General features: G+C 46.5%; 1 protein-coding gene across 1 annotated transcript in view; it reads left to right on the forward strand.

Annotated features, from left to right (window-relative positions):
* The first annotated feature begins 14,663 nt into the window (after positions 1-14,663).
* The window catches only part of IPMK (inositol polyphosphate multikinase), a 54,168-nt gene continuing 44,392 nt past the window's right edge, over positions 14,664-24,439 (forward strand). Inside the window, exon 1 of the mRNA XM_044296117.1 lies at positions 14,664-15,002. Within this exon, the coding sequence (XP_044152052.1) occupies positions 14,837-15,002 (166 nt within the window). The 5' untranslated portion in view covers positions 14,664-14,836. The remainder of the gene's footprint in view (positions 15,003-24,439) is intronic.

Below are 24,439 nucleotides of genomic sequence, written 5' to 3' on the forward strand. Positions count from 1 at the left end.
ATCTGCAGTGTAATACAGGCTTTTGTCTCTATAGAGTTTCATTGTTTGTAGGTTTACACAGGGCTGTGTGCTGCATAAATGGTCGGATCAGCCGGCAAACAAGCGTTAGCCCATTTGTTGGCTGACTGCCGGCATATTTACATGGGTCAATTACAGGGAACATTGATTGTTGATAATTGCTCCGATCATTGGTCATGGAAAAGGGCCTTTAGTCTCACGTAGTTATTTAAAGATTCAGTAATAAAAGGAAAAAGAACAGGTCCAGGAAATGTTGATAAAACCAAATATTGATAGACAGGGAGTTCCAAGGATAAGAAGTCAGAGACACAATACGACCGACGTTCCATTCATACGGTGTACCGCCAGAGCAAACATACTAGGTTAACACAGAAATAAGGACACAATGCCAGAGATGGGGACCGCACAATGGAAGCAGTCGTGTCACTCAGACGTTTCACAGACAGGAGGAAGCTGCTATTTTTTAAACAGATTATCATCAACTAATGCGATTAGGCAATGAATGTCCATCAGCCTCATGGATAATAGGTGGACGTGCTGCTTGGCAATAGCCGAGCCCCAGAGGCTCCAATAGCTGAATGATAATCAATGTGTCTATGGGGAAAGAAGTGAAAGATATCTGTTCCTACAATATGAATTTTATTGTAAATATAGGGAGGTTATTCTCCCATGTTTATTGAGGGTGAATTTACTGAATCATTGGAGGGTGGTAACCTTCTGGAATCAATGACAGAAGCTGTGATAACACTAATTTTAAAGAAGGGCAAGGATCCTCTACATATGGGGTCCTATAGGCTGATATCTTTGTTGAATACAGATGTGAAGCTTCTCTCAAGGGTTTTGGCTGCAAGGCTTGCCAAGGTTATTACATCGATTATACATGCTGATCAGAATGGCTTTAATCCGAATAAAGGTAACCATTATAATCTGCATCGCTTGTTTGAGACTATACAATCCTCCGGGGGGGGGGGGGGGTTCTCACTCTATCCTGTCTCTTGATGCCTCTAAGGCCTTTGACAGGGTGGAGTGAAGTTTTAGAAAAAATGGGATTTGGAGATAGGTTCATAAGTATGATTAAGCTTTTGTATAAGTCCCCTAAGGCGAGTTTGAATATGAATGGGAGCTTGACAAATAGCTTTATACTGAATAGGGGGTACCTGTCAAGAGTGCCCACTTTCTCCTCTATTTGATATTTATATTGAGCCTCTTGTGGCTAGGATAAGGCCATATTCTAGAATTGAAGGGTTTGGGATATCAGGAATAGAGGATCACATCTCGTTATATGCAGACGATGTGTTATTTTATATACAGTACAGACCAAAAGTTTGGACACACCTTCTCATTCAAAGAGTTTTCTTTATTTTCATGACTATGAAAATTGTAGATTCACACTGAAGGCATCAAAACTATGAATTAACACATGTGGAATTATATACATAACAAAAAAGTGTGAAACAACTGAAAATATGTCATATTCTAGGTTCTTCAGAGTAGCCACCTTTTGCTTTGATTACTGCTTTGCACACTCTTGGCATTCTCTTGATGAGCTTCAAGAGGTAGTCACCTGAAATGGTCTTCCAACAGTCTTGAAGGAGTTCCCAGAGATGCTTAGCACTTGTTGGCCCTTTTGCCTTCAACGAGTGAGGGGCAGTAACGTTTTAAAACTTAAAGTTTAATTAGGACTGTTTTAAGAAAAAGCCCCTACCAGACAAACAAGACAAACGACAATTAACAGTATGGGACCCACATTAATGAGTCACCATTGTACGAATCCGCAGATAATATTACAAAACTGCGGAACCGAACAAAAAAGCAGCACCATATGCAGTCTTTTGGTGGGGTGCCGTTAGTCTGCGGCACCCCACCAAAAGACTGCATATGGTGCTGCTTTTTTGTTCGGCTCCGCAGTTTTGTAATATTATCTGCGGATTCGTACAATGGTGACTCATTAATGTGGGTCCCATACTGTTAATTGTCGTTTGTCTTGTTTGTCTGGTAGGGGCTTTTTCTTAAAACAGTCCTAATTAAACTTTAAGTTTTAAAACGTTACTGCCCCTCACTCGTTCTATACATTCCCTGTTACAGAGCAGTATACCTTGGGAGAGTGCTTTAACACTATCTCCCTCTAGGGACCACCCTTTTGTCTTTCCCTTTTGCCTTCACTCTGCGGTCCAGCTCACCCCAAACCATCTCGATTGGTTTCAGGTCCGGTGACTGTGGAGGCCAGGTCATCTGGCGCAGCACCCCATCACTCTCCTTCATGGTCAAATAGCCCTTACACAGCCTGGAGGTGTGTTTGGGGTCATTGTCCTGTTGAAAAATAAATGCTGGTCCAAATAAACGCAAACCGGATGGAAAAGCATGCCACTGCAAGATGCTGTGGTAGCCATGCTGGTTCAGTATGCCTTCAATTTTGAGTAAATCCCCAACAGTGTCACCAGCAAAGCACCCCCACACCATCACACCTCCTCCTCCATGCTTCACGGTGGGAACCAGGCATGTAGAGTCCATCCGTTCACCTTTTCTGCGTCGCACAAAGACATGGTGGTTGGAACCAAAGATCTCAAATTTGGACTCATCAGACCAAAGCACAGATTTCCACTGGTCTAATGTCCATTCCTTGTGTTCTTTAGCCCAAACAAGTCTCTTCTGCTTGTTGCCTGTCCTTAGCAGTGGTTTCCTAGCAGATATTCTACCATGGAGGCCTGATTCACACAGTCTCCTCTTAACAGTTGTTCTAGAGATGTGTCTGCTGCTAGAACTCTGTGTGGCATTGACCTGGTCTCTAATCTGAGCTGCTGTTAACCTGTGATTTCTGAGGCTGGTGACTCGGATGAACTTATCCTCCGCAGCAGAGGTGACTCTTGGTCTTCCTTTCCTGGGGTGGTCCGCATGTGAGCCAGTTTCTTTGTAGCGCTTGATGGTTTTTGTGACTGCACTTGGGGACACTTTCAAAGTTTTCCCAATTTTTCGGACTGACTGACCTTCATTTCTTAAAGTAATGATGGCCACTCGTTTTTCTTTACTTAGCTGCTTTTTTCTTGCCATAATACAAATTCTAACAGTCTATTGAGTAGGACTATCAGCTGTGTATCCACCTGACTTCTCCACAACGCAACTGATGGTCCCAACCCCATTTATAAGGCAAGAAATCCCACTTATTAAACCCGACAGGGCACACCTGTGAAGTGAAAACCATTTCAGGTGACTACCTCTTGAAGCTCATCAAGAGAATGCCAAGAGTGTGCAAAGCAGTAATCAAAGCAAAAGGTGGCTACTTTGAAGAACCTAGAATATGACATATTTTCAGTTGTTTCACACTTTTTTGTTATGTATATAATTCCACATGTGTCAATTCATAGTTTTGATGCCTTCAGTGTGAATCTACAATTTTCATAGTCATGAAAATAAAGAAAACTCTTTGAATGAGAAGGTGTGTCCAAACTTTTGGTCTGTACTGTACATAATACTAATATTACACTCCCAATAATTATTCAAATAGTTAATTCTTTTGGTGAAGTTTCGGTTCTTTATATTAATTGGGGAAAAAAAAAACAGGCTTATGCCTGTAGACAGATTTGAGCTCCCCAGTGAGGGGTCTTTGAGTACATTAAAGACTTTGGATTCTTTTGAATATTTGGGTATGATGATATCGCCTAGGTCGAAGATTATCTCCACCTTAACTTTCCATTGTTAAGTAAATTGAAGTCCAAAATTGCAACATGGCTTAGACTCCCTTTATCCAGAGCCGATAGAATATTGCTAGTTAAGATGGCTATTTTAACCCAGCTTCTCTATATTCTTAGAAATCCCCAATATGGATTCAGGATACATTTTTTAAACTAATGGAGAGAATTATTAATGACCTACTCTGGGGCAGGATGCGTGTAAGACTCAAAGTGCAACATCTCTATAAGCCGATAGAGCAGGGAGGGCTGAATCTTCCATATTTTAAGGGATACTTTATATCTGCACAGTTATGGCTCTAATGCGAATGGAAGAAAAGTCCATTATGTAGTACCTTGGTTAGTAGATATCCATATGATATCATGTTTACCTTATTGGAATCTGGGCAATTATCTAATATAAAACAAGATTATAGAGAGGCTAGGAAATGGTTTACTAAGCCCTGGTGTATTATTAGAGGATGAGTTGGAATAAAGGGATCTTTATGTTGTACCCCTCTATGGCATAATTATTTTTTTCAGGCGTTAGATGAACTGGTAGGGGATCAGTATTGGCAAAAAAATAATATTGTATATGTTGCACAGTTGGTGAGGAATGGAGATGTACGGTACTTTTATTTTTAGAATTAGCAAAGAGAGAGAATATAATTACCATATTTTTCTCCCCATAAGACACACCTAAAATGGTGGGAAAATGCTAGTGCGTCTTATGGGGTGAATATAGGGCAAACAAATAGCAAATGTGCGCCGCATTGATTATGCGCAGTACATCGCAGGCTGCTCTGCATATACCCGACAGTTACCTTAAAAAAGAGAGCCCAGCGCCCACAGCACAGGCTTGCTGATGTGGACTGGCCGCGGCGTGCAGGGTGTAGGGCAGCTGGTGTACGCTGGTAGAGACCAGCCGGCCCTATCTCAGGCTGGTTGACAGGGACCAGACGGCAGATTTCAGTGACAACGTTGACGGGAGTGCGGGAGAGGCAGATGAGGGGCGGAGCAGGCTTTCCTGCCACACAAGCCTGCTCTGCCTCTGCCTGATCCTGTGTACAAGGTATGAGGGATGATGAGAGGCTGGGGGGTAATGAGAGGCTGTGGGGCTAAGAGGCTGATGAGAGGCTGTGGGGCTAAGAGGCTGGGGGGATGATGAAAGCCTAGGGTGCTGATGAGAGGCTCTGGGGATGATAGGATGGGGGGATGATAAGAGGGTGGGGGATGATGAAATGCTAGGGGGCTGATGAAAGGCTGGGGGGATGATGAAAGGCTAGGGGGCTGATGAGAGGCTGGGGGGATGATAAGAGGCTGGGGGGATGATAAGAGGCTGGGGGGATGATAGGCTGGGGGGATGATGAAAGGTTAGGGGGCTGATGAGAGGCTGGGGGATAATGAAAGGCTAGGGGGATGATAAGAGGCTGGGGGGATGATAAGAGGGTGGGCGGATGATGAAAGGCTAGGGGGCTGGTAAGAGGCTGGGGGGCTGATGAAAGCCTAGGGGGCTTGGGGGATGATAAAAGGCTGGGGGCTGATAAGAGGCTGGGGGGATGATGAGAGGCTGGGGGGATGATGAGAGGCTAGGGGCTGGTGAGAGACTGGGCGGCTGATGAGAGGCTGGGGGCTGATCTGAAGTATGAATGGGGGTCTTATTTATATTGGGGCTCTTATCTGAGGTATGATTGAGGGTAGTACACCTTGGGGTCTGAGCTGAGATCTGATTGGGGGTCTGATCTGAGGTTTTATTGGGGTCTTATTAACATTGGGGAGTCTGATTGGGGCTGTCAGCTGAGGTCTGATTAATATTGGGGGTCTGATTGCTGGTTTGACCTCAGGTCAAATGAAAAATATTTTTTTCTTATTGTCTTCCTGTAAAATGTAGGTGCGTCTTATAGGGCGGAAAATCCGGTAAATTAGACAATACATTTTCCCAGTCATCTACTTGTATCATTGGACAATCAGTTCCCCAAGCTCTTTGTCCAGGGGAGCGTATATTATTGAATAGTGCTTTAACTAAAAATGTATAAAGTTAAGCAATCTAACCTTGTGACCTAAATTCCTGGTTAATTCATTTAAAGGTGTAGAAGTGTCTACCTCTAGTAGAACTTCTTCTTTAACACTAGAAAGTGCCGACCGCAACTGAAGATATCTGAACCAAGATAGATTTTAAGGGGGGGGGGGGGAGTGCGTCTTATGGGGCGAAAAATACAGTAAGATTAGTTTCTCACAATTTTAATCACGTTTTGGTTCAATTTAATATTCTACATAGAGTTTATGTCACGCCAGTATGGCTCAACAAATGTGGGTTAAAAAATACTTCTAATTGTCCACGGTGTGCTTCACCTAGGGCTGATTATTTGCATATGTTCTGGTTCTGTACAGAACTAAAAGAATACTGGAGTGCAGTTGATAACTTTATTACCCAAAAACTGAAAGTAGCGATTCTTTTTAGGGTGAAATATTGGATTTTGGGTGACCTCTCCAAGATAAATTGACATAAATATAATAAGATTATTTTGATAAAAATAATGTTTTTGGCAAGACTCTTGGTTACACAGGTCTGGTTTTCACAAAATACTCCAAATCTGGTTATATGGTTAAACTTGGTCAATAAGACTAAAAGATATGAAAGGTGCTATATAAACAAAGAAATATAGAGGAAAAATGGACTAGGATATGGGGTGTGTGTGAATTCTAATATTCCTGGCCTTAACTCCTTCTCTTTAGGGAGAAGCATCGCAAGGGTAGGGAGGGTATTTACGTGGTTGGGTATAAAAGAAAGAAAAATAATCATGATTTTGATATGGATTTGTATGGAAAATAATTGTTTGATTCTCAATAAAAAAACATATTCAGTAATAAAAGGAAAAAGAACAGGTCCAGGAACTGTTGATGAAACCAAATAGTGATAGACAGGGAGTTCCGAGGATAAGAAGTCAGAGACACAATACGACCGGCGTTCCATCGCCAGAGCAAACATACTAGGTTAACACAGAAATAAGGACACAATGCCAGAGATGGGGACCGCACAATGGAAGCAGTCGTGTCACTCAGACGTTTCACAGACAGGAGGAAGCTGCTATTTTTTAAACAGATTATCATCAACTAATGTGATTAGGCAATGAATGTCCATCAGCCTCATGGATAATAGGTGGACGTGCTGCTTGGCAGTGATGGTCAATTTGCAGTGTTCGCATGCGGGCTGCCGTCTTTAGTAAGGCAGACTCACTCGTCCGGCGATGCACAGGTAAGCCCTTACATCGGGCTGTTCTCTGAACTGCCTGCTCCCGGTGACTGCATTTGAGTTCAGACCGGCTCCCGGCACAGGTAAGGGCTTACCTGTGCATCGCCGGACGGATGAGTCTACCTTACCAAAGATGGCAGCCCGCATGTGTTCGCTGGCGAAGACTGCGAACTGATCATCACTGCTGCTTGGCAATAGCCGAGCCCCGGAGGCTCCAATAGCTGAATGATAATCAATGTGTCCATGGGGAAAGAAGTGAAAGATATCTGTTCCAATGATTGGGAAATGTGTGAAAGAGCTGAGAAATTATTATTATTATTAAAGCACCATTCATTCCATAGAGCTGTACATATGATAAGGGGTGCACATACATAATACAGACAATTGCACTAATCATAAACAAGATGAGTTACAAACTGGTACAGAAGGAGAGAGGGTCCTGCCGGTGAGGGCTTACAATCTACAAGGTATGGGAGAAGGACACAGTAGGTGCGGGTTAGGTTGGTCATGGCGGTATAGAGGCAGCAGGGTCACTGGTTGTAGGCTTGTCTGAAGAGGTGGGTTTTAAGGTTTCTTTTGAAGGATTCCACTGTAGGTGAGAGTCTGATATGTTGGGAAAGCGAGTTCCAGAGTATGGGGGATGCACGGGAGAAATCTTGGAGTTGATTGTGGGAAGAGGCGATAAGAGGAGAGGAGAGAAGGAGGTCTTGTGAGGATCGGAGAGTGCGTGTAGGGATGTATCGGGAAAGTAGATCAGAGATGTAGTAAGGGGACAGGTTATGGGCGGCCTTGTATGTATTTGTTAGTACTTTGAAGTGAATTCCTTGGGCAATGGGGAGCCAGTGAAGAGATTGGCAGAGGGGAGAGGCAGAGGAGTAATAGGGTGAGAGGTGGATTAGTCGGGCAGCAGAGTTAAGGATTGGAGGGGTGCGAGAGTGCTAGATGGAAGGCCAAGAAGGAGAATGTTGCAGTAGTCTAGGCGGGAGATAATGGGGGCATGTACAAGCGTTTCTGCAGATTCAAAGTTAAGGAAAGCACGGATGCGGGAGATGTTTTTGAGTTGGAGGCGGCAGGTGGTGGAAAGGGTTTGGATGTGCGGTCGGAAGGAAAGGGCAGAATCCAAGGTCGCTCCAAGGCAGCGGGCTTTGTTGACCGGGGAGAGTGTGCAGCCATTGATCATGATAGTTAGGTCTCTTGGGGGGGTTGAACAAGATGGGGGAAAGATTATGAATTCTGTCTTATCCATGTTAAGTTTTAGAAAATGAGAGGCGAAGAAGGATGATATAGAAGATAGACATTGTGGGATTCCTGATAGTAAGGTGGTGATGTCTGGACCAGAGAGGTAGATTTGTGTGTCGTCAGCGTAGGAGTGATACTGAAAGCCATGGGACTCTATGAGCTGTCCCAGGCCAAAAGTGTAGATAGAGAAGAGCAGGGGTCCTAGGACAGAGCCTTGCGGGACACCAACAGAGAGGGAATGAGACGAGGAGGTGGTGCGAGAGTGGGAGACGCTAAATATCCGGTCTGTGAGGTATGATGTGATCCAGGAGAGGGCCAGGTCAGTGATGCCAAGACATGAGAGAGTTTGCAACAGAAGGGAGTGGTCAACAGTGTCGAAGGCAGAGGACAGGTCAAGGAGAAGGAGGACAGAGTATTGTTTCATGGTTTTGGCTGTCAGTAGGTCATTGGTGACTTTGGTAAGAGCAGTCTCGGTTGAGTGGTGGGGACGGAAGCCAGATTGTAGGCGGTCAAAGAGGGAGCAGGAGGAGAGGCGGGAGGACAGTTCTGAATGGACATGTTGTTCAAGTAGCTTTGAGGCATACGGAAGAAGTGATATGGGGCGATAACTGGACAAGGAAGATGGGTCAAGTGAAGGCTTTTTGAGGATGGGTGTAATGGTAGCATGTTTAAAAGCAGAGGAGAATACACCAGAGTTTAGTGATAGGTTGAAGAGATGAGTTAGGACTGGGATAAATACTGTGGTGAGGTTAGGAATGAGGTGGGATGGGATTGGGTCAAGTGCACAGGTGGTCAGATGAGATTTGGAGAGTAGAGTGGAGAGTTTTTCTTCTGTAATGGTGAAGAAGCGGGCTTTGGGAGAAGAGGACTGCGCAGTTGTGTAGAGGGTCTGTGGGGACTGTGTAGTAATGCTTTCTCTGATGTTGACTATATTTTGTTTGAAATATTTGGCAAAGTCCTCAGCTGAGAAGAGAGGAGAGGGTGGGGGCGCTGGGGGACGGAGAAGGGAGTTAAAAGTGCTAAAAAGTTGTTTAGGGCTGTGTGACAGGGAAGATATGAGAGATGAGAACTTGAGAAGTAGTCCTGTTTTGCATCAGCGAGTGAGGATTTGAATATGAGAAGGGATTGATTGTATGCGGTGAAATGATCTTTAGAATGGGATTTCTTCCATCGCCGCTCAGCAGCCCTGGAAGCTTGTCTTAAGTTTTTTGGTCAGGTTGGTGTGCCAGGGTTGTCTGTAGATTTTTTGGGTTTTGTTGTGTGTGAGGGGGGCAACAGTGCCCAGAGCTGTACTTATTGTGGTGTTATATAGGGTGGTAGCAGCTTCTGGGTCTTGGAGGGAACAGATGGTAGAGAGTGGGAGAAGAGAGTCAGAAAGCAAGCGAAAGTCGAGATGTTTGAGGTTCCTGTGGGGGTGTGCTAGTGTGTGGACCGGGGGAGCTGCAGAAGAGACCAGTGAAGAGAAGGTGAGTAGGTTGTGGTCGGATAGGGGGAGAGGCGAATTAGAAAGGTTAGATAGGGAGCAGAGGCGGGTAAAGATCAGATCCAGAGTGTATACAGCAGCTATTAATGTACAATTTAGGGGTGGTCCCACTTGGCCATGTAGACGAGGTAATACAAGGCAATAAGATTGTCCGTACTGCCATCACATTATACACTGCTTGTGTCCACAGGCTACGTCCATCACTGCAGCGCGGATACAAAATGGCTGAAATGGGAGCCGTGGTGCATGTGTGCCAATGCAATCTCTCATAGTCCCGGTCACCAGAGAGGCCGGCGCCTTTACCTATAGTGTGAAAGCATGACCACTGCTGGATTACAGCGTGGTCATGACCCCTGGATATGAGCAGTGTATAATGTGATGGGAAAATGAATGTAGCCAGCAAAGGAGACAATATGGAGAATCACAATACATTAGTAAGTGGCTTGTGTTAAAGAGGATATTTCATGGGTCCAAACATTATAAACTAAGTATCAGGATACGTAGGGGATAGTGCAGGGATCTAACTACTATTTTTCCTGGGCGCCGCTCCGTTCGCCTGCTGTGGCCCCTGTTGTATTCTCCCGCCCTGTATGCTAATTAATAGCATCGGAGCAATGAGGAGGAGACTGAGTCTTTCCCCGTGGGCATCTCCTTCTCCCCTGGCTGCCCCAGCAGAACCAGATACCACAGTGCAGTACAATATACTACACCAGCAGAGCCTAATACCACAGTGCAGTACAATATACTGCCCCGACAGAACCACATACCACAGTGCTGTACAATATACTGCCCCGACAGAACCAGATACCACAGTGCCAGTACAATATACTGCCCCAGCAGAACCAGATACCACAGTGCTGTACAATATACTGCCCCGACAGAACCAGATACCACAGTGCAGTACAATATACTGCCCCGACAGAACCAGATACCACAGTGCTGTACAATATACTGCCCCGACAGAACCAAATACCACAGTGCTGTACAATATACTTCCCCAGAAGAACCAAATATCACAGTGCTGTACAATATACTGCCCCGACAGAACCAGATACCACAGTGCCAGTACAATATACTTCCCCAGCAGAGCCTAATACTACAGTGCAGCACAATATACTGCCCCAGCAGAACCAAATACCACAGTGCCAGTACAATATACTGCCCCGACAGAACCAGATACCACAGTGCCAGTACAATATACTGCCCCAACAAAACCAAATACCACAGTGCTGTAGAATATACTGCCCCAGCAGAACCAGTTACCACAGTGCCAGTACAATATACTGCCCCGACAGAACCAAATACCACAGTGCTGTACAATATACTGCCCCGACAGAACCAGATACCACAGTGCTGTACAATATACTGCCCCGACAGAACCAGATACCACAGTGCTGTACAATATACTGCCCCGACAGAACCAGATACCACTGTGCTGTACAATATACTGCCCCGACAGAACCAAATACCACAGTGCTGTACAATATACTGCCCCAGCAGAACCAAATACCACAGTGCTGTACAATATACTGCCCCGACAGAACCAGATACCACCGTGCTGTACAATATACTGCCCCGACAGAACCAGATACCACCGTGCAGTACAATATACTGCCCCAGCAGAACCAAATACCACAGTGCAGCACAATATACTGCCCCAGCAGAACCAGATACCACAGTGCAGCACAATATACTGCCCCGACAGAACCAGATACCACAGTGCAGTACAATATACTACACCAGCAGAGCCTAATAGCACAGTGCAGTACAATATACTGCCCCGACAGAACCACATACCACAGTGCTGTACAATATACTGCCCCGACAGAACCAGATACCACAGTGCCAGTACAATATACTGCCCCAGCAGAACCAGATACCACAGTGCTGTACAATATACTGCCCCGACAGAACCAGATACCACAGTGCAGTACAATATACTGCCCCGACAGAACCAGATACCACAGTGCTGTACAATATACTGCCCCGACAGAACCAAATACCACAGTGCTGTACAATATACTTCCCCAGAAGAACCAAATATCACAGTGCTGTACAATATACTGCCCCGACAGAACCAGATACCACAGTGCCAGTACAATATACTTCCCCAGCAGAGCCTAATACTACAGTGCAGCACAATATACTGCCCCAGCAGAACCAAATACCACAGTGCCAGTACAATATACTGCCCCGACAGAACCAGATACCACAGTGCCAGTACAATATACTGCCCCAACAAAACCAAATACCACAGTGCTGTACAATATACTGCCCCAGCAGAACCAGTTACCACAGTGCCAGTACAATATACTGCCCCGACAGAACCAAATACCACAGTGCTGTACAATATACTGCCCCGACAGAACCAGATACCACAGTGCTGTACAATATACTGCCCCGACAGAACCAGATACCACAGTGCTGTACAATATACTGCCCCGACAGAACCAGATACCACAGTGCAGTACAATATACTGCCCCGACAGAACCAGATACCACTGTGCTGTACAATATACTGCCCCGACAGAACCAAATACCACAGTGCTGTACAATATACTGCCCCAGCAGAACCAAATACCACAGTGCTGTACAATATACTGCCCCGACAGAACCAGATACCACCGTGCTGTACAATATACTGCCCCGACAGAACCAGATACCACCGTGCAGTACAATATACTGCCCCAGCAGAACCAAATACCACAGTGCAGCACAATATACTGCCCCAGCAGAACCAGATACCACAGTGCAGCACAATATACTGCCCCGACAGAACCAGATACCACAGTGCAGTACAATATACTGCCCCGACAGAACCAGATACCACAGTGCAGTACAATATACTGCCCCGACAGAACCAAATACCACAGTGCTGTACAATATACTGCCCCGACAGAACCAGATACCACAGTGCTGTACAATATACTGCCCCGACAGAACCAGATACCACAGTGCTGTACAATATACTGCCCCGACAGAACCAGATACCACAGTGCTGTACAATATACTGCCCCGACAGAACCAGATACCACAGTGCAGTACAATATACTGCCCCGACAGAACCAGATACCACTGTGCTGTACAATATACTGCCCCGACAGAACCAAATACCACAGTGCTGTACAATATACTGCCCCAGCAGAACCAAATACCACAGTGCTGTACAATATACTGCCCCGACAGAACCAGATACCACCGTGCTGTACAATATACTGCCCCGACAGAACCAGATACCACCGTGCAGTACAATATACTGCCCCAGCAGAACCAAATACCACAGTGCAGCACAATATACTGCCCCAGCAGAACCAGATACCACAGTGCAGCACAATATACTGCCCCGACAGAACCAGATACCACAGTGCAGTACAATATACTGCCCCGACAGAACCAGATACCACAGTGCAGTACAATATACTGCCCCAGCACCACAGTATAAAACTGTATCATTATCCTGAGGACAGTCATACAGTAGAACTCCGGAGTACACCTGCGACCACTGCATCTGATGCTTCTACAGTATTGCTGAGAGCATCAGATCTTTATGCACCTGAGTCCGCTCACCCTGCCCTCAGGGCACCCGCTCACCTGGCCCTCAGGGCACCCGCTCACCCGGCCCTCAGGGCACCCTCTCACCCGCTCCTCAGGGCACCCGCTCACCCGGCCCTCAGGGCACCCGCCCACCTTCCCTGTAGGGTCTATGGCCGGTCTGCTCATGGAGCCATGTGATCGGACACTACAGACAGGGCCGGCGCTACCCATAAGCAGAGTAGGCCACCGCGTAGAGCGCACTCTGCCTGGGGGCGCCGGCGCTCTGGAGTCCGAATCCCGACTAGCCGCCACCACGCCCCCTACTTGTGATCCATCTAAGTAACATCTTCCTCTGATTCCCGACTAGCCACCGCCCGCGCCACGCCCCCTACTTGTGATCCAAATCTGACATCATTCATCTGCGGCTTCTTGACTCCTCCTGTACTTGCCGGCCGGATCAAGGATGTCCTGGGATGTGCGCCTGCGCGGGCATGAGTTTTTTTTCAGTCACTTCGGCGCAAAATCACGCGAGACCGGAGGTCACGGGTCTCGTGCCGATACTCATGATCGTATCTTATCCAACGTCATATCCGGGGGACAACAGGAAGTGACGTGACGACTCAGGGTATTGAAATATTACGGGGTAGGGAAATATCACTACAGGATCATCAGCGTCAGCGAGCGACACAAGTACGTACGGGGGGTTGTTTGGCGGCAATTTCAAATTACATAATGGGCATTGTGCACTGTGGGGGCAGTATTACTTAGTGTAGGCACTGGGGGGAAAATTACATAATGGGCATTGTGCACTGTGGGGGCAGTATTACTAAGTGTGGGCACTGGGGGGTAAATTACATAATGGGCATTGTGCACTGTGGGGGCAGTATTACTTAGTGGGGGCAAATTACATAATGGGCATTGTGCACTGTGGGGGCAGTATTACTTAGTGGGGGCACTGGGGGGGCAAATACATAATGGAGGGCAGTGTGGGGGTCTGACTGGGCGGAGTCAAGGGGCGGGGTCAAGGGGGCGGCAAAATTTGCTTTCGCCTAGGGTGGCAAAAATCCTTGCACCAGCCCTGACTACAGACCCCACAGGTCAGACATATTACCAAATGAAAGCTGATTACACAGTGAGAATGGCTTATCACCGCTGAGCGCAGCCATGCCGCTGACTGCAGGAAGCACCAGCCCTCTGTTATCCGCCTATGGCACCCATGACCCTTGCACTCTATTAATCAGTTGCTCATATGACTCAGCTCCAGCCCCTGTCATGAGACGAGGATCTGGAAACGGAAGGGTTAACACCCGAACAAACAGCACCCAGCCTACAGCCGTGATTTGCATGACAGACACGCCCCGGGTGACGTTTTTAAGTGCGGCCACGCCCCCACGGCAGTGCTTTCTGTACAGGCAAAGGCGACGTGTGAGCGTCCGTGACGTCAGCAGAGGAGAAGTGGGCGGTCCCGAAGCTGCCAGAAAAGTAACGCGGTGACGCAGGAGGCAGAGAGCCCAGCGGCGGTGCTTATCGCGCAGAGTGCTGCTGTCTACCTGAGCCGGGGGCTCGCCATGCTGGAGCTGCGGGGCGGGGAGAGCGGCCGGTGAACAGTCACCCTGTCACCTCATCTCATTCCCTGTCTACAGGATGGCAACCCACAGTGCCAGCGAGCCCCTGGCACCGGCCAGCCTGGACCTCCATCATCACCACCCCGGGGACAAGGAGCTGCTAGGAAAAGACCACAAGTTACTCAATGGCTGCGTCCCACTCTCGCATCAGGTGGCCGGCCATATGTATGGGAAAGATAAAGTTGGTGTGTATGGCTCTGCTCAGCTTGTCTACCCTCTAGGCTGGATGATGGGGGGAGTTATTGCATGGGGGCATTTTCTCAGTGATTGGACTGTAGGTGGCGGTAGTAATGTGATTGCACTTCAGGGGTGAAATGCGTCAGCCGGAATATGATACCTAATGTGACCTGTCAGCGGAGCCGCTGTTTCCACACCTGTATAGACAGCGTGACCTGATGACTATGTCTGACGGTACGGCCATGTATGGCTCATGATAAAAGCCTCAGTGGCTGAAATTCACCCGACATGGGCTGGTTATTGAGAAGGAATTGCTGTGGGTCCGCCACCGCTTTCAAAGTTTGCATTGCAATAGTTGAAAGCCGCAGATAAAGCCCACAGCATAAACTGACAGGCAGCGCGAGCCGGTGTATCCTATGGGGGTACCCTGCAGCTGTGGGGCGGTTCTCCAAGCCTCATCCTCTCTGCTAGTACTGTAAATGCTACAGATTCTCCACCTGCAGTTCCAAAGTGGAATACCTTGAGTGAGCGCTGTGTCACAGCTGGGGGTCTTTGGGGCAGAGGGGGCATAATGGTAAGGATTTAAAGAAGACCCCTCACCCCTCCTGGCATGTCTGACTTAGTAACTGTTTGCATTCCCTGTGAAATAGTCATTTTGGAGGGAATTTCCTTAAAACCCAACTACTGTATGGTTCCTCTGTTTTTCCTCCTAGAAATGTGAGAATAAATTGATGACTGGGTCTTACCATTTGGGGATGAGTCCGGATATCGTCCAATCGGAAATGACGGCTTCAGACCCTGTAATGCACGCCCTTTTCACAAGAGGAACGTTAACACCCAGGTGTCAATTGATTCATACATTTCTAGATGAGGGATGGCACAATACTGCTCTAAGAAAAGATACTCGAGAATTGTTACTTCATGGGGAAGACAATTATCGTATTTACTAAAAGAGATCAGGAGAGGTGAAAATTATGGGGTGCCATCTGGTAAAATTGCAACTTTTTAACACTTAGAGTCTTAGACTATTAGTTAACACTTATTGCGTTTGATACTTTATATGTATTTATAAAACACGACTTATGTCATACTTTAACACTGTGTAGCCTGGGACGCACCGAATCTGAGTCAGGTATGTGGTCTTTTCACCTGGGGCTCGGCAGTGTGCACTCCTACTGACAGCGGCAACCTGGGGTCTTCAGGGGTATGGGCAGCCCATATAGGAGTGCACACTGCCAAACCCCAGGTGAGACCACCCGGTGCGGGGGCTACACTATGTTAAAGTATGACATTATATGTATTTATAAAACATGACTTTTATGTAATACTTTAACACTGTGTAGCCTGGGACGCATCGGTCCTGCTCAGTCTGTCAGGTATGTGGTCTCACCTGGGGCTCGGCAGTGTGCACTCCTACCGCCTCCCTGGGATATGGGCTGCCCAAACCCTTGAAGACCCCAGGTTGCTGATGTCAGTAGGGAGGCCGCAGGAGTGCACACTGCCGAATCCCAGGTGAGAAGACCACATACCTGACTCGCTGAGCAGGACCGCTGCGTCCCAGGCTACACAGTGTTAAAGTATGACATAAAAGTAATGTTTTATAAATACATATAAAGTGGCAAATGCAATAAGTGTGTAAAAGTTTCACTGTAAATACCACATTTATCCCGGGGGCCTTGCTTTTGTTTATTAGTAGAATCTGGTAAAATGCGGAGCGTTTCTATGTGTAAGAGGCTGCAGTCAGTAGTGGCCGCAATTGCTGCATTTGGGAAGATTGTGCAACATGTGCTGGGATTCGTGTGTTGTGACAACATGAGTATGTTAGCTGATGGAAAACCCCTTGAGTAGTCAGGGTGTGTCCTGCAGCCGTAATGATAGATATTTTTATTTTTTTGTAAAAATGATCTTCCTTTTTATTTCCATTGTAAAATCGGGACCCGTCGGCCACTTCCTGCGGTTCGTTATGGGGGGGCTTCTGCTGATGGGATCTACTAGTAATGCGCTAACAAAAACTGGTTGTCCAAAGAAATAACTGCATGATCCCTATAACTTCTGTGAACAGAGATAATTGGGGTTGTTGTACCTCATCAGCGCAGAGTCTAAGGCTCTTTCACACGAGCGTGATGCATTGGCTCTGGGGGCGTTCAGTGAAACTCAACCATTTTGCAAGCAAGTTCACTCAGTTTTGTCTGCGATTGCGTTCAGTTTTTTTCACGCGCGTGATTTAAAAAAACAAAAACAAAAAAAATAAAAAATGAATGTTTACAAACAACATCTCTTAGCAACCATCAGTGAAAAACGCATTGCATTCACACTTCTGGATGTAATGTGTTTTTCACTGAAGCCCCATTCACTTCTATGAGGTCAGGGCTGCATGAAAAATGCACAATATAGAACATGCTGTGTTTTTCACTCAACGCAGAACTGATGCGTGAAAAAAAACTAAATAAAAAAACTCATGTACACAGACCCATTGAAATGAATGGGTCAGGATTCAGTGCGGGTGCTATGCGTTCGTCACCCATTGAACCCACGCGGAAAACTCGTGTGAAAGAGGCCTAAGGCATGGGCCATGCAGTGATTTTTTTTTTTTTTTTTTTTGGGCCTGTGGGGTCACCAGGGATCACGGTCCATTAGCGCATCCATTGAATGGGTTTGCAGCGCCACCTGCAGGTTGCCGCGACCTTGATCCCAGAATTGCAGCAGTGCTGGATCTATTGTGTTTGTGCGGCTGTGGTCGCTGCAACTTGTGAATGGCGCTGCGTCCGCATTTAATGGTTGCAGTGATACACGGCGAACGTTGGTCATGTGATAGTTGTTGAGGCCAAGATCGCTGTGTAGCCCCAAGCTAAACGATAACCACGCTGTGATGGATTCTGACTAGTCGCGCTGTCCGTGGCATTGGAGTCGTTACAGGTTCTTGCGTAATGACTATTTATCAAGTCCTTCAGCACTTAGAAGGGCCCTTATGACAGGTGAAAAACTAGGGAACCGTCTTTAAAGGGATCCTGTCACCTACTATGCCACACCTCACGGAGATGACTTTTAGGCCACCTGACCCAAAATCCACACTTTCTAACTGCGGATTTGATGCGGTTGTTGCCACAAATCTCAGCCTTCATTGGAAAAGTTTGACATCTGCAGCTAAAACTGCAAAAATATAGACACGCTGTGGATTTGGAAGTTTACTCGTCGGGTCAATTTTCACACAGAAAAAATCTGCAAGGTGCACATGAGATTTGTATAATCTCATACACTCTGCTGGTTCTGTAATATGCTGCGGTTTTTCCGCACGGGAAAAAAGCCACTCGTATTCCGTAACCTGTGCAGTTGACCTCATAGTACTGACATGCTAAACCTTGCGGGATGAGTCTGATGACTCTTGTGCCTCACCCATCCTCCACCTCTGGATGATGACTGGCAGGTGGCGGGGCCTGGGTGTCAAATCTGGCTCCTCTCCCACCCATCCCTGGCGCTCTCTGTGAGGTTCAGCATGTCGGCACTATGAAAGTATTGACTGCCATCACAGAAGTCTCTCACTAGAATGTGCTCCTCTAGGAGTGACAGGTTCCCTTTAATACTGGCAGTTGACTTGAGATCTATTAGCTTGTATTCTCACTTTCTGAATGGCACCAGCAGTGTGCCAAGTGGCCAATGGCCATGTTGCACCTGTAAAAGTTGAGGCAATTTGCTGTAAAACACGTGTGGTTTGGTCCTGTGGCACGCTGGTACAATTACCTAAATTATGCAGCATCTGTGTAATGGAGCTGGACAGACCCGGCCCCGCTGCATTTGCAATGCACATCTGATAGTAAAGGGAGCCGTGTGCTCTAGGGAATTGCCGGCCATGCAGTTTCCTAAGACCATGTTACTGAATGATGACTGTTGTGTTGCTCTCTCGTTGGCGCCTGCTGCTTCCGTTGTGGACGGCAGGCTGAGCGGGGTCGTTCACTGCCGCACCCTCGGTGCAATGTTTGTGTTACAGGCTACACTTTGCACTGTGACTCATTAGTGCAGCCTGTATCGATTGGCAGCGCTGCTAATTGCCTGCCGAACCTTTGCTTGGGGGGCAACGGTTGCTACAGCCTCTTACTAGAGCTTCCTCGTAAAGCAGTTGGTAGACGTGGCCATGAAGAGGTGTGCAGCGCCTTCTAGATAACCATGTGTGTGCAAGGCTGAGTTGTGTAAGTGCTGACATATTTGACATTGCAGTAACTTCCTTCCAAGTACGCTGCAGATTTGCTGAATGGTTTATGTCTGTTACCATCCTGTTTTTGCTTAGCACCTTTAAAGGGCTTCTGCCACCAGACTTATAGCAGTAGAACAGGCTGACCTGAAATGTGTGCGCTGGTCAGCAACAACTAATTGTGTTGGTCCCATGTTCATAGGTGCCCGCGTTTTCGGAGAAAAATGAAGCTTTAATATATGCAATGGTGGCGTTGCCGGTACACCTAGAGGCTCAGCTCTTTTTGCAACTGCCGAGCCCTCTCCACTTTGTTCCAACAGGGCCGGGCAGTAAGAACGTCATCACACCTGGCCCTGTCAAAGTGCAGAGGATGCAGCAGCTGCAGAGAGAGCAGAGCCACTAGGTTTAATGGCAACACCCCTGTTGCCCCTAGAGGCTCACTTGCATATATTAAAACTTCATTTGTCCGTTTTGCCGCCATGAGGGCATACATAGGAGATTGACCCCTGACCTCCGTAGGGGCAGGAACATCGAAAATGGTAAATTGCCCACTCCCACCAAATTTTCCCCAGTGTTTTACTTTCCCTACAGAGACCAGGGCAGAGTAGGGCCTTCCTGCGCCATCGCGGTGGAGAAGATTTTAATTGCCCTAGTTTAACACTATCCAGGGAGGTGTAGGCTAAGGGGTGCTTTACATAAGCACTTATCTTTGTTGAGCCCTGGATTTCCCCTGCTCGCCGGCAGTATTAAGACCAAAGCTGAGCCGTGGGATTATATGGTTTCGCTTCCATTGATCGGGTGTCTGGTCCAGGGGTGGGGACGGAGTTGTAGCGAGCGAACCCCGGATGTAGGCATTTGCGCAGACCTGGTGTGCAGGTGTCCACCTTCTCAGATCAGATCCCACTGAGTTTTGGTCTGTCAGTGGTGGCAACATGTTAGGCACGGGTTCAGAGCTGCAGGCATCCAGAGAGCTTGATGGTCTGGCAATGCTACCTCCTGTAAGTTCCCTGCGGGGAAGCCTCTTCTTTATGGGCAGCACCATCTATCATGGAGGAGTTCAGAACCATGATTCATGAAGAGATGAGGTCCTGGACTTCTATCTCTCAATGAAGCCAAGGAGGATTTCAACTGCAAAAAATTATGGTCCTATCTTCCTCAGGCCTCAGGCCTTATGCACACGACTGTTATTTTGGTCCGCATCCAAGCTGCAGTTTTTGCAGCTTGTATGCGGACCCATTCACTTCGGTGGTCCCACAAAAGATGCGGACAGCACTCCGTGTGCTGTCCGCATCCGTTGCTCCGTTCCGTGGTCCACAAAAAAAATATAACCTGTCCTATTCTTGTCCGTTTTGTGGACCAGAATAGGCAGTTATATCAAGGGCTGTCCGTGCCGTTCTGCAAATTGCAGAATGCACACGAACGCCATCCATGTTTTGCGGATCCGTAATATACGGACTGCCAAACACACAACAGTCGTGTGCATGAGGCCTCAGACTGTGATGGTCTCGAGAGGAGGACCCCCTTATCTGAAGGAGAAATAATAGAGGAATCAAAAAAATTATATTTCTCTGGGGAAGAAATGGTTGATCTATTGAAAGTGGTTCGAGCCACAGTAGGCATTGAGGAGGTTCAGAAAAGCCAGACAACACAGGAGGAAATGTTTGGGGGCTTAAAGAGGACCTTTTACCAGGATACATGTATTGAAATTGTTATATTACCTTACAGTGCGGCCCCCAGTGATGTCTTTCCCTTATTATTTTTTTCAAAGATGCTCATATGCTAATGAGGCGATTCGGTTCAACTAGACGGGGACTTTGTCCTGGGCGCGGTTATCTTCTACCTGGCTGTGAGCATATCCAATCAGAGCGCCCCGCTCTTAGCCAGGGAGAAGGAAAATACATCACTGGGGGCCGCACTGTAAGGTAATATACATGTATCCTGGTGAAAGGTCCTCTTTAAGAGAGAAACGCTCAAAGGTATTCCCCGTTAATGAAAATATAAAAGACTTGGTCCTGGATGAATGGCTAGATCCAGAAAAGAGACTTTGTATAGAACCACTTACTTTTTGATCCGGCAGAATCCCAAATATTTGACGTCCCAAAAATTGATGTCCAGGTAGCCAAAGTATTTACCAAACCTCCCTGCCTTTTAAGGACTCTCCTCAATTATGAGATCCCATGGAAAGGAAGGCAACAGTCTTTTATGCAAATCCTGGGAAGCAGCTATGTATGCATTAAAGAGCAATATAGCAGCAACATTGCTAGTAAGTTTTATGTACCTATGTGTGGCTTAATAAACTGGAAAATCATCTAACAAATAAGAGAGGATATCATTGAGTCCATTCCTTTAAGATCAGCCACACTGTTTCTTGTAGACACCTCTGCAGAATCTGTTAGGTTCAAAGCTAAAGATGCCGCTCTTTCAAACGCTGCCCGACAGGCACCCTGGGTGAGATCGTGGTCATGGGACAAAACGTCAAAAATGAAATTCTGTTCCATTGCCTTTTCAGGAGAGTACGTATCCGGGGCAGTGTTAGCTGAAATTCTAGGAAAGGCGGCAGATAAAAAGAAGGGCTTCCCGGAGGAAAGATCAGTTAAAAACAAAAGAAGGAAGGTATATGGAAGAAGATAAAGAACTAGCTGACTGCCTCAATGAATACTTCTGTTCAGTTTTTACAAAGGAAAATGAAGGAGAAGGACCTCAGTTAGGAAAGAAGACAAATGAATCTTTTGATGCATGTGTCTTTACAGAGGAAGAGGTTCTAAGTCAACTGTCTAAAATTAATACAAATAAGTCACAGGGGCCTGATGGTATACACCCAAAGCTATTAAAAGAGCTCAGCGGCGAACTAGCAAAACCATTAACAGATTTATTTAACCAATCACTGGCAACAGGAGTCGTCCCAGAAGATTGGAAATTAGCAAATGTTGTGCCCATTCACAAGAAAGGTAGTAGGGAGGAATCGGGCAACTATAGGCCAGTAAGCCTGACATCAATAGTGGGGAAATTAATGGAAACCAAACTTAAGGAGAGGATTGTGGAACATCTAAAATCCCATGGATTGAAAGATGAAAAACAGCATGGGTTTACTTCAGGGAGATCATGTCAAACTAATCTTATTGATTATTTTTTTTTTGATTGGGTGACTAAAATAATAGATGGAGGAGGTGCAACAAACATCGCTTATCTAGACTTTAGTAAGGCTTTTGATACTGTCCCACATAGAAGGCTTTTCAATAAAGTGCAGTCTTTGGGCTTGGACTCCCATATTGTTGAATGGATTAGGCAGTGGCTGAGTGACAGACAACAGAGGGTTGTAGTCAATGGAGTATATTCAGACCAAGGTCTTGTTACCAGTGGGGTACCTCAGGGATCTGTTCTGGGACCCATATTGTTTAATATATTTATCAGTGAAATTGCAGAAGGCCTCAATGGTAAGGTGTGTCTTTTTGCTGATGACACAAAGATTTGTAACAGGGTTGATGTTCCTGGAGGGATACACCAAATGGAAAAGGACTTGGGAGAACTAGAGGAACGGTCAAAAATCTGGCAACTAAAATTTTATGTTGATAAGTGCAAGATAATGCACCTGGGACGTAAAAACCCAAGAGCAGAATATAAAATCAGTGATGCAGTCCTAACCTCAGTATCTGAGGAAAGGGATTTAGGGATCATTATTTCAGAAGACTTAAAGGTAGGCAGACAATGTCACAGAGCAGCAGGAAATGCTAGCAGAATGCTTGGGTGCATAGGGAGAGGCATTACCTGTAGAAAGAGGGAGGTGCTCATGCCGCTCTACAGAGCACTAGTGAGACCTCATTTGGAGTATTGTGCTCAGTACTGGAGACCATACCTCCAGAAGGATATTGATAGTTTTGGAGAGAGCTCAGAGAAGAGCTACTAAACTGGTACATGGATTGCAGGATAAAACTTACCAGGAAAGATTAAAGGACCTTAACATGTATAGCTTGGAAGAAAGACGAGACAGAGGGGATATGATAGAAACTTTTAAATATATAAAGGGAATCAACAAGGTAAAAGAGGAGAGAATATTTAAAAGAAGAAAAACTGCTACAAGAGGACATAGTTTTAAATTAGAGGGGCAAAGGTTTAAAAGTAATATCAGGAAGTATTACTTTACTGAGAGAGCAGTGGCTGCATGGAATAGCCTTCCTGCAGAAGTGGTAGCTGCAAATACAGTGAAGGAGTATAAGCATGCATGGGATAGGCATAAGGCCATCCTTCATATAAGATGGGGCCAGGGGCTATCCATAGTACTTAGTATATTGGGCAGACTAGATGGGCCAAATGGTTCTTATCTGCCGACACTTTCTATGTAAGTAAACTATTATTTTAGTAATCGAGTATTCTATCGATTTGTTTTGTACGATTAATCGAGTAATGTAATAAGAAAAACCTTCTTAAAATAATGTATTACTCTGTCAGAACAGATTAAATCGATGAATCGTTTCAGCCTTAGTTAGAAGGAAAATACCCTTTTGTCCCTACGGTAATCAAGAAACATAAGTTAGGGGGAAAGAAAAACGGGACGTTGGATCTACCCAAAAGATGGGAAAGGAAGAGGGTTCCTCCTTAACCCACAGAATAATGGCAAATGGTGACGCCAGGATAGGAGGGAGACTGAAGAATTTTCTACCACAACTACTTTGGTCCGTAATGCGGACCAAATGCGCCCCATTGAAGTCTATGGGTCCGTTAAAATAACGAACACAAAACGGATGGCATCTATGTTTGGTCGGTTTTTCACTGACCACTGATAGGAGATGCTTTGGAAATACATTTTCAGCTGAGCAGTGTCCATGAAATACGGATGACACCTGGATCCTTCATGGACATCTTCACCGATGAAACACGGGCGGATTTTTTTTCACGGACGTCAAATTAACACGGAACTTTGAATGAGACCTAATACTGCACTGGCTCATGGCTGGCTGACCACCGCTTTCCCCGGCAACCTCCAGGGGCTACATCTTGAAACGAGACGACCCCTTAGGCTAGTTTCACATTAGCAGCAGACTACTACATGTCCTAGTTTTATTTCGGCCGCTTCTCGGCATGTTTGCTGTGCTGCAGCCGGACCTCTGGCCCGCCCCTATTATAGTGAATGGGGCCGGAGCGGCCTTCCGGAGGCACGCGCGCACTAGTGGCTGCACGGATCCGGCAGGCTGTTCACCCGCTGGAGAAGGCTGCCGCTGATGTGAAAGTAGCCTTAGGATGGTTTTCCACCAGGGCTGTGGA

Source organism: Bufo gargarizans, chromosome 6 (assembly GCF_014858855.1).
Source record: "Bufo gargarizans isolate SCDJY-AF-19 chromosome 6, ASM1485885v1, whole genome shotgun sequence".
In the NCBI taxonomy this organism is placed as follows: Eukaryota; Metazoa; Chordata; class Amphibia; order Anura; family Bufonidae; genus Bufo; species Bufo gargarizans.